This window comes from Varanus komodoensis, unplaced genomic scaffold, assembly GCF_004798865.1.
Source record: "Varanus komodoensis strain SLA01 unplaced genomic scaffold, ASM479886v1 scaffold20_1, whole genome shotgun sequence".
In the NCBI taxonomy this organism is placed as follows: domain Eukaryota; kingdom Metazoa; phylum Chordata; class Lepidosauria; order Squamata; family Varanidae; genus Varanus; species Varanus komodoensis.
Window position 1 is genome coordinate 7,926,912 of NW_025335587.1, and position 16,629 is coordinate 7,943,540.

At 41.7% G+C, this 16,629-nt stretch overlaps 1 protein-coding gene across 2 annotated transcripts in view; it reads left to right on the forward strand.

The window, feature by feature from the left end:
- Nucleotides 1-3,970: 3,970 nt before the first annotated feature.
- The window catches only part of HOOK1 (hook microtubule tethering protein 1), a 42,528-nt gene continuing 29,869 nt past the window's right edge, over nt 3,971-16,629 (forward strand). The window contains exon 1 of one of the 2 annotated variants that reach the window (XM_044430111.1): nt 3,971-4,098. Coding sequence is in view for 1 of the 2 variants with exons in the window: in XM_044430110.1 (XP_044286045.1) it covers nt 4,804-4,854 (51 nt within the window). In the remaining variant the exon portion in view is untranslated. Of the gene's footprint in view, nt 4,099-4,686; nt 4,855-16,629 lie in introns of those variants that run through there. The other variant, XM_044430110.1, reaches the window with a different exon arrangement.

A 16,629-nucleotide genomic window follows, 5' to 3' on the forward strand; every position in this document is an offset into this window, starting at 1 on the left:
AACTACCTGCTGTGACTTGGCTGCTTTGCCAGATACTACCATGTGGAGAGGTGAAGCGAGTTCAACAGGAGCAGTTCAGTTCATCTGCTCACCAAGCTCCCCTCACAAAACATTCTCACTTGCTGGAGGCTGAAGAAGGAGTGAACAGATGGTGCCACCCTTGGGGCCCAACAAACTGACACTCTCTTGGAACAGAATTGATGGCAGCCTGTAAGGAAGTGATGTTGTCTACTATCCAGCAACACAGTGGTGCTTACCACTAGGAAAAAGGGGAAAGAAACAGGAGTGAGGAGAATAAAAGGGGACGTTGGGAATAAAAGAGGGTTGAGAGGTTTCCAAGCTCCTCTTGACTTGTCTATTCTATTTTATATATGCTAAAATTAATTACCAGAACTTGGTATTTCTAAATGGAAGCAGGCAGATGATGTACATTTTGTTCTTTGCATTGCATATCCTTCATATGCCCCATCAAGTTTCACCATATCATATATTTTTCTGGTAAGTTGTTTTTATAACTATATATGTTGAAACAATGGCTTGCCCCTGAGGTTTTTCCAGCAGAGCTTCAGAAGGATTTGTTGACTCCACAAATGCACAGATTCATCCAGTTTACTGCAGGCTGCCCAAGAAAACCACCTAAAGAGCTAAAATCAGTTCCTAAACATGCTTCAAAACAAAGGTGCAATGGAAGAAAAAAAATAGAAGCATGCCTATGAAAACACGTGTAAAATGCATTAAAACTGCAGGCCTATGAACATTTAGATGAGTGGACATGCCATGGAACGTAATTAAAAGGATTCACATGAATAAAGGCATAGGATCTGCCAGCACAGCCATTTGACTTACTCGTAGCAGGTAAGATATATGGCGATTAGCCCTTGCCTGTTCTTAGCTGCTGCATTTTGAGAGCAATAACTGTGATCTGCATCAGAGGCAAAAACCTTGTTGACTGGTTGCTACCAGTGGGAGAGTCCATCCAAGGACTCATTTTCATTGGGACTGTAGCACAGGAAGAAAGGATTAATTTAATCATGATAATGATCTGCCAGCTAGTGGCTGCTATTTATAGTTTAAGATTCACACATCAAGTTCAACATCGCATGTAGTTTGGCCTTGAATTAACAGCATTCATTTTGCTGTTCAGCAGGATAGAAGAAACTACACACTAAATACCTGAAGAATGCCTCATTAATTGCTTACATTAGTTTCTCAAAAGTGGCTTGACACACCCACCATTCCCCTTGCCATAAATGCAGTGACGTAACTGAAATAGCTCAGTTTTTCCCCAGCTACTTCTAAGATCTCTACTATTCCTCATATTTATTACCAGTGTGATCATAAATCTAAACATGTTTCAGAGGATTAAATAATGGCCAAGCAAGCCACCTTCTGGACTATAGGCAGGAAGCAGGGGTGGAGTGTGGAATGGACCAATAACTTCTTTATTCCTGCCAATTCAAATGCCCGGGATCATGTTTAGACAGAAAAAGTCCCCTAATGCCCAACAACCCTCATGTACAACTTTTCAATCTACACATGCACAGGACTGTGCCCTTACAAACTCAACAGAATCAGTTGCTCTCAATCAGGATTTGGGGCAGGGACATTCAGCATGCAGAGACTATATTTGAACAGAAATTGGATAGTCCTGTCATTTATATTTTGACCATCTTCACTATAAAAATAACCACTTTATATGATCAAGCATGCAGTGTCGCTAGTATGAGGTAAGCTGTATAAACAATCACCTCTTCTGTGTTTCTCATTGTATCAATGATCATTCTTCTAACTATTAGCAGGATTCTCAGCCTGATCTTTCATGTTGCCAATGAAAACAATGCTGATATTCAGGATTTTAAAAACAAATCTGGAAACAAAAAGGTAGCATCAAATATAGAAGTTCCTGCTCTTTCTAACCTTGATCTCATTTTGTGTGGGATTTTTTTCTTTAAAACAACTGCAAGCAGTCAGAAATTACCCTGCCATTCAGTGGGTTACCACAGCCCTGTAGAGCAGTGCATTATTTATGTTACAGTTTAGAAGTGATGCACTTCTGTGTGCAGCAGGTGGGGACATGGTGACCCTTCAGATGTTCTGACTTGTATCTCCTCCCATGATGCCTCATCATCATTTTGCTGGCTAGGGCTGATGAGAGTTGTTGTGATGGCCACAGGTCGCCCACTCTGGCAGTCTGTAGAGATGGGAACCTTGGTTAATCTGGGCTCCTGTCTCTACAGGAAACCCTACACTTAGAAAAGTGGTATACTTGAAATTAATGTCAATCACATGTCAACCATTTCTTCTTTTTAATTGTAAATTTCAACAAAACCATGACAAAAAGGAAAACAAAAGAAAACATAAGAGATAAAAATAGCCACATAAAAGCTACATTCACATAAATACAAATGTAATAGTTTCAAATGATAATTCTGAAATGTGATGGTCTATAGGAAAGTACAACTTTATATTATAAAAATTATACATAAACTTCAACAAAAGTAGACCAAAAGTATCCATTTGTGAGTGCTGTCAACAATGTTGAATTTGAAGGTTGAAAGTGGCTTCTGCTTCCAGATAGATATGACCTAGTTTTAGAGGTGCATACACAGCTCCTTTTGAAATCAGCTGGCATCTAGACCATAACACGCGCACAGAGACTGTACCTAGGATGCCCCAGATCAGCCATTCCGTGTGAGTGTAACTGAAACAAGTCAGCAGCTGAATAAAATGAGACAGTGGGATCCTTGTGTTGATGCGGGGAAATTAATTGAGATGAACTTTGCTTCTGAGCTGATAGGAAATTCTAGCTGAGCATGCGGCAGGGGTAGTGAAAAGCAGAGGTTTTAGCTGGGATGCTTTGCAAAGCCACCTAGAACTACATGTCATTAAACTCAAGGGGACCTTTTCTGGATAAGTATGCATAGAATAGTGCCATAACAAGATAATTCTATGCATGTCCACTCAGAAGTAAGCTCCATGGAGTTCAAATGGGATGTACTCCCAGGTAAGTAGGATTGCAGTCCAAGAGTTCTTGCAAACTAATAAAGTTTAACCTGCTCACTTCTCAGGAACAGAAATATAAAAAAGAGACCAAGGATGATGAGGACAGATCAGGTATCTGTTTTGCTTCAGAGTTTAACTTTTTTAAATAATCTGGAATTGTCTGCAAAAAAACTCTGAAAGTTAACTCCTCAATTTTCTACTTAAGCTGTAAGTTTTCTGTTTGAAAGAATATCTCAATTATATTCCTTAACAGTATTCCTCCATTTTTGTTCTGAGCAAAATTCAGAAAACAAGGAATGGAGAAATGTCAGAAGAAACACCATTATTTCTGCTAGATTTGTTCAACATATTGTCATTTACCAAAACAACTAAAATGTTACCTGTGTGCTTAGCAGCTACATCAGCAAGCACATGTACCTCTGCAAAACCTGGGAGTTTCAGTGGAGATTATTTTGCTGGTGCCCCACTTACTGTCACAAGATGCTAAGAAAGAAATGCTTTGCTTGATAGTAGCCCTGGCTTTCCAGAGAGACTTACCTGGTCTGAACTCCCATGGTTTACTAGTGTTAGGCAAAATTCCCAGCCTTTTTAAATAATGCTGTATCTTTAATGTTGCTTAGTACTGTGGATTGTTTCTCTTTATCTCTGTTTTTAATTGATTCAGTTCTTGTCTTCTTTGATCTCCATTTGATTTTATTGCGTTCTATTGTGTTTTTACTGGCTACTTTGATCGCATTTTTAAACTGTAACGAGCTTATTTTGTTGTAAGTTGCCTAGAGGACGTTTTAACTCGGGGGCGTTTGTGTGTATGTGTGTGCTTAATGTAAATAAATAAGCAAGCATGCTAATCCATCAACTCCTTTTCAGACGGAAGAAGAAATAGAGGATGCCGCACGCAAGATGAAAAAGCACAGCACGCTCCTCTCTCTTCACCATCCTTATTTGTTCCCAGCTGAACCTTCAACCTGAGGAGTTCTGATACAGGATGCTGGAAGTCGGCTTGCCTTCCAGTTGGCACTGCCCTACTTGCCTGCTTTGTTCGTGGACTAACAGCTGCTTTCCAGTGGTGCATACCCTGTGCGTCCTCCACTTGAGGTGAGGCATGGCCACCCATTTTCTCCAGTCCAACATTCGTTTGTTTGCTTGCAAGTATCTATTCTCCGTTCTTCAACGTTAAGGTGCTGCCAGTGCAACTAATTATTCAAGCCAGCGACAGAAGACGACGCTGGAGGCGTGTGCGGAATACAATCTCGCGTGCGTGCGCGCGTGCGTGCGTGCAGGTCAGGTCCTGGCGACGCATACCGAAAGAAGGCCTGCGAAGGGCGACAGTCACGCCGAGATTGGCAGTCGGGATGGGGAACTGAGAGATGGCGGGAAGGGCGAGCGCGCACCGGCTCCCAGCCAGATCAAAGGCGAGGACGCCACGGCGGGGCCAGCAGTACCGCGCGCTTCCTCCAGGTGGCGCCATGGCAACCCTGTTATGCTCTCCCCGCTTCAGCGCCTCGCAAACCTGTTTGATTGGGCGGAGCGCCTTGTGACGCGCTCTCGTCGACCCCGCCGAGTAGGTTTCCCTCGCTCGTGATTGGCGGGCTCCCGCGTCAAACACCGAAAAGGGCCCTCCGGGACGGGACAGATGGGTGTCAATGTGTAAGGTGACACAAGCGACGGCCGACACGTAACCTGCGCATTGTTCTGGGCGTAAGTGAGGTTGGTGCATTGTGCGTTCCGCAAAAGCGCGGCGGCGGCGGCGCTTCTGTTGCTGCTGCTGCGACCCAGGGAGGGGGAGTCGCCGCCGTCGCCATGGAAGAGAAGCCGAACGACCAGCTGCTGTGCGACAGCCTCATTCTCTGGGTGAGTGACAAGAGGCCGGCTCCGGGGCGTGTGGGGGAGACGTGCCCACCCCGCCCGCAGCGCCCTTCCCAGCCGCGATCGCGCCGCTCGCCCTTCGGCTGCCCTTTCACTGCGCCGCTGCCCCTCTAGCGGCTGCTCAGCTTTCGGGCTGACCGGCGTGCAGACGGCTTACCTGGGAGTCAGGGTCCCCTCACAAAACGGGATGCCCACCTCCGAGTGAGCATGCTGTGCCGACCGCTGGGCTGGAAATCCAATATGGAGATCTGGATCGAAGCTTAGGACTGCCTGTGCGCTGGCTGGCGGGGCTGTGCTTCTGTTTGGCGCTCCCCGAAAGGGAAGTGGAGTTTTACCCAACGATTTGATTTCTTGGCAAGTAGTGGCTCCGATCCGACATCGCCCCCACCTTGCTACAGCAACATGTAGGTTCCCCCGCGATCATCAAATGCTTCCCGTACTCTTTGTCGTGGTTTTTGTCATTTATCCTACATAGCACACACCTAGGGCGCAGTCCTGAGCATGTTTAGACAGAAAGCAGCCCCAGAGCTCTGGGTCGGGAATGCGGAGAGTTGCACTATGCCTTCTGTCAAAGCATGCCTGCAGTGGTGCCCTTTTTAAAAATGTACCCACGCACTTGCCCGTATAACCTCTGCTGTCGCCTATATATTCAGCTTCTATTTCTCAAGGAAAGCAACCAAGAGTCCTGTGGCATTGTCAAGACCAGTACGTTTATTTGGCCAGAAACTTTTCTGGACCAGAGCCCACTTCATGAGGTGCATACATTTCTTAGTCTTTAAGGTGCCACAAGACTCTTGGTTGTGTTTGCGACAGTCATCAAGCACAGATGACCTCTAGACGTCTTCCCTGAAAGTTGCACATACTTTGTGCCCTTTTGTCATTAGAAGCCATCCATGGCTGTAAACGTGGCCATCTGGTGCCTCACAGCTGGCAACTCTTGCATGTACTCAGCAGGCTCAGTGGCAAAGAGGGAGATTCCTGATAAACCAGATGCATAAATGTATCTCTGAGCCTAGGGGCTCTCCACACTGACAGTTCCTAGAGCCACCAACCCCAAAAGCAACATGCTCTTATTCAGTCTTTCCTTCCTCAATGGAAGAAAAAATGGGAAAATAGGCAGGAATTATAAGGACCCCCTGCACAGGAGATGCAGCACCATGTGGTGGTTAGAGTATTGGACTGGAGACCTAGGAGATCCAGGTTCTAGTCCCCACTTGGCCCTTAAACTCACTGAGTAATTTTGGGCTGGTTACAAACTCTCAGCCCAACCTACCTTACTGGATTGTTGTGAGGATAAAGTGAAGCTATATAAGCCACCTTGGGATTTCACAAGAGTGAAAAAAGGCAGGATATAAATGCAATGTAATAATAAAGTCCATGATTGCACAATAAAAGCTTCATCTGGAAGCAACATGTGTATGTGAAGATTAGCACAGAAGATAAATGTACATTGTAGTTAATACAACTTTTACAGTTTCCTTACAAGTCTATTAAAAGTTGCATGAGTATGGTGTTTTAAAAATTGCATTGCTATTTCCCTTGCCCTGTTAAATTATTTTCCACAGGAACATCTTCTCAGTGCAAAGGGAAAGGCTTCAAGTAGCCAGATGAAAAAGAGATTTATTTATTTTAGACATCAGGTTACACTTTAGGTCTGATATAGCAGGACTTTTCCTATGTGTTTATGAGTACCATCTTAGTACCATCAGGCAGTGGTCCCCAATCTTCTGGGACATGGTGCGGGGGGGGGGGGGGACGCATTAGAATTCCCAATGCCTAAAGAAGCATGATTCTGTCTTATTCTGTGGTTGGTTCAATGGAAAATATGCATGTTTTGGGGAGTATTTCTCACTGAATAGGTGGAAATATCCTGAGGACAGCATATGAGTTGCTTTACATCTTTCTTTGTTCTAATAAAATGATTGTGCTATAGTTATGTATGCAGCCAGCTTATAGCAGGACTTTCACTCCTTTGTATTATATAATCAGGAAGTTGTGCTTTGTCTTTCGCCTTGTTCATGATTTGCTCAAAGCCAAAGGTCATTTCAAAAATGTGGTATGCCCAGTAAAACTGAGACAGATGACAGGAGGGTAATCAAGAATGGATGATGATAATGGGGGCAAATGTTGATTAAACTGAACTTAGTTGAAATCCAGAGTAGTCATTTATATTAAATGGTCTCCATGGCAGAGAATAGCAATCAGTTGTACAGTTATTTCAGTTTTGTAAGCTACTGTGCCAAGGCAAGCAAATAGGGAGTCCAGGGAGCTAAAACACATTTTGCATGTTTTTCAGTGAGGAAGAAAGAGCCCTGGATTTATTAGAGGAAACTGTGAAAGCACACACACATTTTACAGTTACCTTGCATTGCAAGAAACAAGACACATGAAAGAGAATGAAATAGTTTCTATTTCTTCATTTCTTTCATATGGGTACTTTTTTTGAGAAAGTGGTAGGAATATAAAGTTATATACAGTGTAACACAATCAAGCTACCGCTTGCTGAAGGAAAGCCCATATTAAATATCTTGTTTTTCTTTCACAAGTTGTCATGAACTATAACTCATCAAAACCAAGATACTGTCGAAAATAAACAAGAGTGTCCTTACCTTACAATCCTGTTGGTTAAAATTAGTGCATCATTAAGCTTTAATTTTCAAGTTTCAAATATTTTATACATGTTAGGTGTTTGCAAGGAATTGTATCGTGCATGTGTATCTGTGTGTGTATGAAAGAAATGTGAATTGTGAACTATGCTAGCTACCCAGCAATGAGAAGGTTCCCCCCTCCCCTTTTTTAGTTCTTCCCAGCACTATATGGGGAGGTTTTTAGGCCTTAGGCTAAAGCAAGAGTGAAGAAAGCATAATGAAGAAAGCATCAGATCCAGTTAGACATGAAGGGCTAGAAATGCCTGGAAATTCCCTGTTTTTATCTTTTTTTTAATCTGGTTTACGCATCACTCTCCTTGCATTCCTTCTGCCTAATGGTTAGGTAGAAGCAAGAAGGAAGTGCTTGTATTTAGCCGTGTTTTTTCCCCATCCTCCCTTTAAACACTTGTGTTTATTTGTAAATCTGGGGTTCTTTACAAATGTGCAGAAACCAATTTTCTTTCTGGATGACCCCATTTCATGGCTGTACTGACTGGCACAGTATTTATTTATTTAAAACTTTTCCATACTGTCCCCTCACAGTCGTCTCAGGATGGTTTACAACAAATCAATTTGTAATCAAAAGGAATGATTGTTTATTACTTGGTGTAGATTGTTGCACTTTTTAATTCTTCCCAAAGTGCTAGTAGGTAAAGCATAATTGTATTTGCAGCCATATGTTGCCCCAGTTTGTGCAGCTTTAATTCTACTTAATTACTTATTCTTGATAAAGAAATAAATTGCTTTATATTTGACTCAGTTCTTAGTAGACAACTGGAAAATAAGACTATGTATTACCAGAAAGGTTGCTACTGCCTGTCCATATTTAGTTGATGCCATAACTGTATACAGTTTGACACATCTTTTCTGTACCTATTATATAGGCAAGTAGCTTTTTGGTTGGGGTAAGTCTTCTTTCAGTTTTTTCCTCTATGAAAGCAAGTTGGCCATCTGAACTGCCGTCCATTTACTTCCTGATTTCTTGGGGTCAAGTTTAGACCACTTCTCCTTGCCATTGCACAAATTTAATCCATATGTTCTGCTAGATTAGAACAAAACTAGAATAAAAAATGTGATCAATAGTTGTGAATTTGCATTTCGAATAAAAAAGATTTAGGATGTGGATCAGCATGTGGTGTTATGTTCAATTGCCTAAAAAGAAACAAGATTATGAAGATATAGTAATACTGAAAGGAGCAGAATAACACAAACAAGTGTGGTATAAGCCAGGGTAGAAAGTAGATTATGCAGTGGAGGACTACCTAACACCATCTAGCTGCTGCTGGATTAGCAGACATTGATGTAATCCTGCTTTGGTACTGCTTAGGTTCTAAAGGAAGAGTCTATAATCTGATCATTTAACACTGTTTTACCAGTTAAGATGGCCATAATGTTAAGACATTCCATGTATGCTTGGTTTGTTAATTTAAAACATATTGATAGATCATAGTTACTATTTTAGCAAATATTGCACTATACAACAGTGAGGTCAGACCTTAAGTCTGCTATGTGAACCAGAACCAAAGAGAAACAGACACTTGAATTCCACCCATACTCTTTGCACTGTTTGTGAGAGTTAGGTAGGAAATTGTCAATGAAAGCAAGTGCATGAAGGTTGCTGGGAAACTTTCAAAGGAAGCACATGCACTTCCCTGCTTTTTGTGTTGTGTGTTTATTATCCTGCCTTTCCATCCAAAATGGTAGTCGAGGCAGCTAACAATAATAACATCAAGATGAAAGCAAAAACTTAATTAAAACATCAGATGAAAACAAATAATTTAAAATACAATTAAAAACACAACAGTAAAAGAAGGAAATATATCCAATGAGTGAAAAACCTGTTCAGCAAAAAGACCAGCTTACATGTCAAAGGCTTGGCTGAATAAAAGTGTCTTTGCATGCCAGTGGAAGGACAACAGAGAGGGATCTGATCTCGCATTCCTTAGCAAGAAATTCTAAAGTATGAGTGGCCATGAGAAGAATCTTTCTTTTGCCCTCACCAAATGTGCCTAGGCAGGCTTTCAGATAGCCTGTGCCTGGAAACAGCTGGGTATGCAGTAAAACCTGTTATAGCAAGGGCATCATATGCTCCATATTAGTGTCCCTGGTCAAGTATCCGGCCAGATTAGTGTCCCTTGTCAACTATGGACCAGGTGAGGTTTCTGAACACCATTCAAAGGCAGCCCACAGAGAGTGTGTGGCAGCCCTACGAATGTGACACACAATGTATACTCTATTGTATATTTTGTTCATTTATATTTAGGTCTCTGACTAATGTAAATGTTGTAATACTGGTAGAATTCTTTGGTACAATAACCTATTTTCTATCCCATGGATAGAAAAATAAAACATAACTTTTATTAGATAAATTATTGAAGTTTGCGAAGGTATTTCCTTTAGCTCTTCCTAAAGTGAGGAGGAGTGTCTCTTACCTAGGTATCATTGATTCTATTTCTGATCTTTTGGTAAAAATTTATTCCTATATAAAAGTTTCTTCTGTTTGAAAAACATCAATATGCTAATGCTGTATTTGGATCATGATATACCTGTGTGAAATGCTAGACTCTCAAAGTGGCCATTATGTATATGTCTTATAGGTAAAGTTAAAGGCTTTATAGGCAAAGACTTCACTCATTTATATTACAAAACCAAAGATAAAATTATATCTGCCTGTCAAGGTTCAAATTCAAATTCTTTCAAATAAAAACAGAATAGCTAAATTACTTCGTTTAGCCATCATTAGAATAACAAGTTTCATTAGAACAGCAAAACAGTAAAGCATTTTTCCTTCTTGCTTTATTTGTGTTTACCTTTGAAAATTATTTCATAAATTGAAACTTTGATATCTTTGTTTGAGTGCATCGTACAGCCTGTTCTTTTATCAGCTGTATATGATTCACTGCTAGGAAAGATAGAAACTACTTGGTAGTACAGATTGCTATAGTCTGTTTGTAATTTAGAATTACAAGAAACATAAGATTCCTTTATCTATTTTACTGTACAAAAGTCAGGGTGGTTAATGGATGTGTGGCTATTATGTCTGATTTTTGTGACTATAAATTGGTGGATGCAAGTTGGAAAACCATGGATGTAGTAAATGTGCAAACACTTGCACGATGCATGTTTAAGGGTAGTCGCCAACAATTGCTTCCACAATGGAGAAGTTTTGTGACATTATGCACTCCATTATTTGTCTCTGAGAAGGCAATCACATATAACTAAAATAATTCATAGTTTTACAGATCAGACAAAAACCACAATTCAGAATAGTTTCTAATCAGGCTAAAATGTGCTTAGGTACACCAGATGATGGTAATGTTTACAGTTCAGAGTATTTGGTGTGCTATGCTGTTCTTAACCAGAGACCCATTTGTCTGCTAATACTAATTAACTGCTTCTATTCAAGGAGACACCCACTTATATAAAGGATTATCACATGTTCTAAGGTTCACTTACTGGAAGTAAGTCCCATTCAACAATTTTAATACCACCTAGTGGCCAAAGCTCTCTGGGCAGTTCACAGCAATTTAAAACATATAGTATAAAACAGCATAAAATGAAAGAAGAAAGTACAAAAGCTGGACTGCAGCTGATGAAAACAAAAATCACGACTACAGAAGAATTATATAACTTTAAGCCAGCAATAAAGAAATCGAACTTGTGAACAATTTTTCATATCTTTTCATACCTTCATCAGTTGAAACAGTGACTGCAGCCAAGAAGTTGGAAGATCAAGACATAGAGGGACAGCAATGAATGAACTAGAAATCAGGTGAAAGGATATTTCACTGGAAACTAAGCCCAAGATCATTCACCTAATTGTATTTTCAGTCGCTATGTATAGATGTGAAAGTTGGAGAATGAAAAAAGTTGACAGGAAAAAAATTGTTGCATTTAAGTTTTACGAATGTCCTGGATTGACAGAAAGATAAACAAGTGAGTCCTAGATAAACTCAGCCAGAACTCTCCCTGGAAGCAAAACTGGCAACATAAAAGCTGTCATACGTTGGGCATATCATGAGAAGGCAAGTAGCCCCAGTGACAAAGCATCTCAGCCCACAAACGAGTCGAGCAACAGGGTGAGTTCAGCAACAGGATGAGGAGGGTGTAGGACTCTGCTCCCTTTGCTAGTCAGGAGCACGGGGTATAAGGAACCACAGAAAAGTGAAGCCAGCACCCTCTCCAGTGGAATAAATAAAGGAACTTGATAAAATCCAAAATCCTGCAATTTTTTCAGGTGAATAACCACTTATATCAATTAAACTGATTATGAAGGTAGAAAGCCAGCAGGGTTCAGGGGCTCTCCAGTGTATTGCACTGACTGCCACACATATGACTTTTTGCCAACTGGAGAGAAGTCATGGATGTGGGCTTGGTGTAATGAGCCCTGGCTCTCAGGAGACATATTTGTTTCCTTGAAGCCAAAGAGAGGTGGATGACGGGACCCCCAGGAACCAGTTAGCAGGGTCCAAACTCCTGGGTGACAGCTCTTCTGTCATGGAGAAGGGGGGTCTTGAGGAAGTAGGGTGGCATTCGGAGGAAGAGGGAAATGATCCCTTAGAAGAGACTAGCCTCTTGGAAGGTAAGCATGTATCCTGTCACACTGAGGATATCCCTCTGGGGGTGAGGGGCTTCTGGTAGTGGAAGATTCACTCATTAGGAACAAAGAAAGCTGGGTTTGGAAAGGTCATGTGGATCACACAGTGAATTGCCTGCATGGTGCAAAGGCTGCAGATATCACTTGTTGTCTAGACAGCCTTGTAGCTTCTGTGGGGTGGAGTCATTGGTCGTCGGTGTTATTGGTACACATGACATAGGGAAATGTAGTCATGAGATCCTGGGATCCAATTAAGGTTGCTAGGTATAAGACTGAAATGCAAGACCTGCAAGGTGGCTTTCACCAAAATGCTACTGGTTCCATGCACAAGCCCAGCTAGACAGGTGCAGCTGAGGAGTTTGAATGTGTGAACAGGACAGTTGTGTGGAGAGGAGGATTTCACATTTGTTAGGTGCTGGGAAACAGTTTGGTATATGGCAGGCTGTAATATGAACTAACCTAACACTCAGTCTGCAGAAGAAGGATTAACTGACACTGGGGAAATGGCTGCAATTGCCAGGTGTTGATTCAAGGAGACCCAGGTGCCCAAGGGCAAAAGAAGAGATACAGTAAAACCTTGGATTGCAAGTAACTTGGTCTGCGAGTGTTTTGCAAGACGAGCAAAAAGTTTTTCTAAATTTTAACTGTTGGTGTCCCTGCTGGCCAGATGACTTACAGACCAGCTAAACCAAGTGCCAATGAGATTCATTCAGGTGGAGATTTGTTCAGTTTCTTTATTCAGCTGAGCAAAGCCACCGGGTGCCTGCTCCCTACACGCAGGCAGGCAGCAACACACACACATTCCTGCTTTTTCTCTCTTTTTCACTTAATCTCGCCCCCATCGTTCCCTCACCCAGTCCCCTCTCAGGGTCTGCGTGACCCTTCACCCAACCCCCTTGCGGGGTCTGCATGTCCACTGCATGCCTGGCCTCGTGCAGGCCCCTTATCTAGTCCAATCCCCTCACAGGGGGAGCATGATCACTGCGTGCCAGTCCTTGCGTGGCGTCTTTCTATACTCACTGCCTCTTTATCAACATTCTTTTGCCTTCCCTTTTTCCTCTCCAAAGCAAGCAGTTATACAAAAAGCAAATGGTGTTAGTTAAGCTAAAAGCAAATAACATTAGTTAAGCTAATCAGGCTCCTTCAAAACGAGCAATGTCTTGCAGTACGAGTATTACGTGCACTTTGCCTGCCCAGCGTCATGTCACAACTGAGCGCTGGTTCTTCTCTCACTGTGGGTGTGTGTACAGCATCGTCTCCCCCCGCTCGAGCGCACCTGCAATCGCACCCGTCTCCCTGTGATCACGCCCGTCTCCCCCCGAGTGTGCCCCAATCGCGCCTGCCTCCCTCCGAGCACGCCCACGATCGCATCCACCTCCCCCCCAAGCGTGCCTGCTTCAAATTTTTGTGATTAAAAAAAAAGATACAGAACGGATTAACCTTATTTACACTGAACCTTATGGGGAAATTTGCTTTGATATACAAGTGCTTTGGATTACAAGCATGTTTCTGGAACGAATTATGCTCGCAATTCAAGGTTTTACTGTCCTGTAAATTGTAGCCAAGGACAGAGGAATTTGCACTACCCAAGAAAGCAGGAGATCATGGGCAATAAGGACAAATTGTCCTTGCCTGGAATATTTCACTCCATCAGCTATCTGATTAGCAACAGGAGATAAAAGAAAGGAGCTCATAATCTTAGTGGAAAACTGTAGTACTGATGCTGAATTAGATGGAATTTACATTGATAAGTTCTTGCTGGGGTTGTGTAACAGACTTACAGTTCTGATAAAAGATTAAAAACAGCAGAAATCCATTTAAACACATTTAAAGATTCAAACGCTATTTATTCAAAGGGCCCAGTGTATGCAAATTGTGGGACAAATATGCAGAGCTCGGCTCTCTGAGTGTAACCATTCCATGTACAATTCCAGAACAGGGTGTGGGGCATGGTCTGGTTTTGATTCCTGTGTGAGAAATGCTGTGAAATTCTGTTGGGTTCAAACAAAATAGATTTCCCAGAGTTGCACTGCTCTAGCTACAAAATCTGTGATTGTTTAGCTTAGAAAAAAGGCATGATAGAGGCATGCCAGAATTATGCATGGTATGGAGAAAGTGAATAATACTATTCACTTTTCTCATAATACTAGAATGCAGGGTCATCCCATGAACCTGCTTAGTGAGAGATTCAGGACAGGTAAAAGGAAGTATTTCTTCACACAGCACATAGTTAAACTATGGAGTCCACAGTGCCTGTGTACATCAGTTGCCCAGGAGCTTGGGCAGGTGGAACTCTTGTACCCATTATGCTTAAGGGTTCTTGTGGGCAGCACGTTGTCTACTATTTATTTATTTATAACATTTGTATGCTGCCTATTTATTATGCACTTCATTTCTATTGTTATTGCATTGTGATATATAATACAATAATTATGCAATTCACCATAATGCTAGAGGCCAAAAGGGCCTTGCAGCAGCAGCGTGGGACCTCAAATAGGCTTTGTGACCTTCCAGCAGCTCTCCCCGTCCCTTCGCACTTCTTCATGGGTGTGCCACACACCAGGCCTGCTCAGCCTCCACACACCTTGCTTGCTCCACCTTCCCCCCTGACCTGAAGCCCAGCCCTTACCTGCTTTCTGGTTCCATCGCTGCTTGCATGCACCCTCCCAGGCTTCTGCACACCACTGGCCACCTGCCGCTGCTGCCACTGCAACTTCCTCCTCCTTTCAAGGCCCAAGACCCAAAAGGGCCCTAATGATCATCTGTATTTGCAGATGCTTCCCAGCAGTGATGCTAGCACAGGGGAACGGCTGCAAAGACAGATGTAGCTTCACTTACCTGCCCCCGCTCACCTCCTGCTGTGTGGCCCAGTTCATAACTGGTACCAGTCCATGGCATGGGGGTTGGGGATCGCTGTCCTACAGCATGGTTGTTCTTATAGATATATGCTACCCCCTATATTAGAGGCTGTGGAACATGGGTTGGTCAGTATTTGTGGTTCTCCTGTGGACTGTTAATCAGCTACTGTGTGAACAGCACACTGGACTAAAGCCATCATCTGATCCAATATGGCTTTTCTTATATTCTCAAAAAGTTCTACAGTTCCTAGCCCTAGCCACTCCTGCTTTTAAAAATGCTGGGACTTTTAGGCAATTTTCTGTTTAAACATGCACACAATTTCAAGTTAATGGTTTTAAAACTGAAGCAACATTTTCTAACCATGAGATTCAATTTGCAAATTTATTAAAAACTGACTGTGAATTCCATTGACACAAATCTCAATGTTCTTAGGAAAAAAGAGAAGGAAGGAAGGAGAAAAGGTGGGATATCCCACATAAGCGGAATAACCCAAATGTTGTTCTACCATATGCAGTGGCAGTGGTGAAATAATCTCATTTTTCTCTCACATGAGGGTTTAAAACTATATTCATCAACTGCTACAGGTCTGAGCCAGAACAAGCCCAGAAACAGGACTCTACTGGCAGCATTCTGTAAGGCATGAACACTAATGTCAGTTATGTTGTACTAGTGTAAGGGACCTACAGAGCTATGCCAATGGTATTTCTTTGTCTTCTGCTAGACGTCCATCCTGCTAATGCACTGTCCCTCATGTTAGCGCCCAAGTCTCATTGAATGCTGCCTTATAGAGCAAAAGGCGAACTGTCAAAAATTTTATTTTCTTCAGATATTATACGATACTGAGCATGATTTTAATTTCCCTAAATGCCAGTCAGTCAAGTATACATTAGAACATTACTTTAATAAAGAATGGAATAAATAACTTTGCTGGAAATTTTACAGAGAATACTAAAGACCTATTTTTCCCATAGTTTCAAAAATTCCAAAAATTCTTCATGTCTAACCTTCTAACCTTCCATAATATCTTCTTAATTACATAGTTTTAGCCATCATTGCGGGGAAGGGGATTAAGGCTGAGTGTCAATACCTACTTTATCTTAACCAATACATTTATCATTATGTAAATATTTCATAATCGAAAACTTTTAGTGTGTAATGAATTAATTGGTTAATTTTATTTCTACCTTATCCAAATAGGCAAAGCTCTCTTGATAATTCATAATAAAAACATAAATAAAATAACAAATTCTAAAACTTCATATACCTATTATATTTATATATGTATATGTATAAATGTATTTCCCTTTCAAAGAAGCCATGGCAGCTTAGCTGGTTCCTATTTTCTCCATTTATGCACATAACAACCCTGTTGGATGGGTTAGGCTGCCAGTCAGTCCATTGTATTTCCTGGCCAAGTGGCTACTACAGCCTGGGACTCCACACTGTAACCATGTTGTCTCTAATTTTTCTACTGACTGTAAATTTTTAGGCTTGTCATGGCATGAGTCAATTTCACTAAGCTTACTTTTGATGTATAATTTGCACTCAAATTAATTGCCATGGGTGCTGTTCAACTGGAAATTACTGCATAGGGATATTTTACTGTGTTGAATAGAATTGTGGTCAAGGTAAATAACTTGTAAAATCCACCACTGA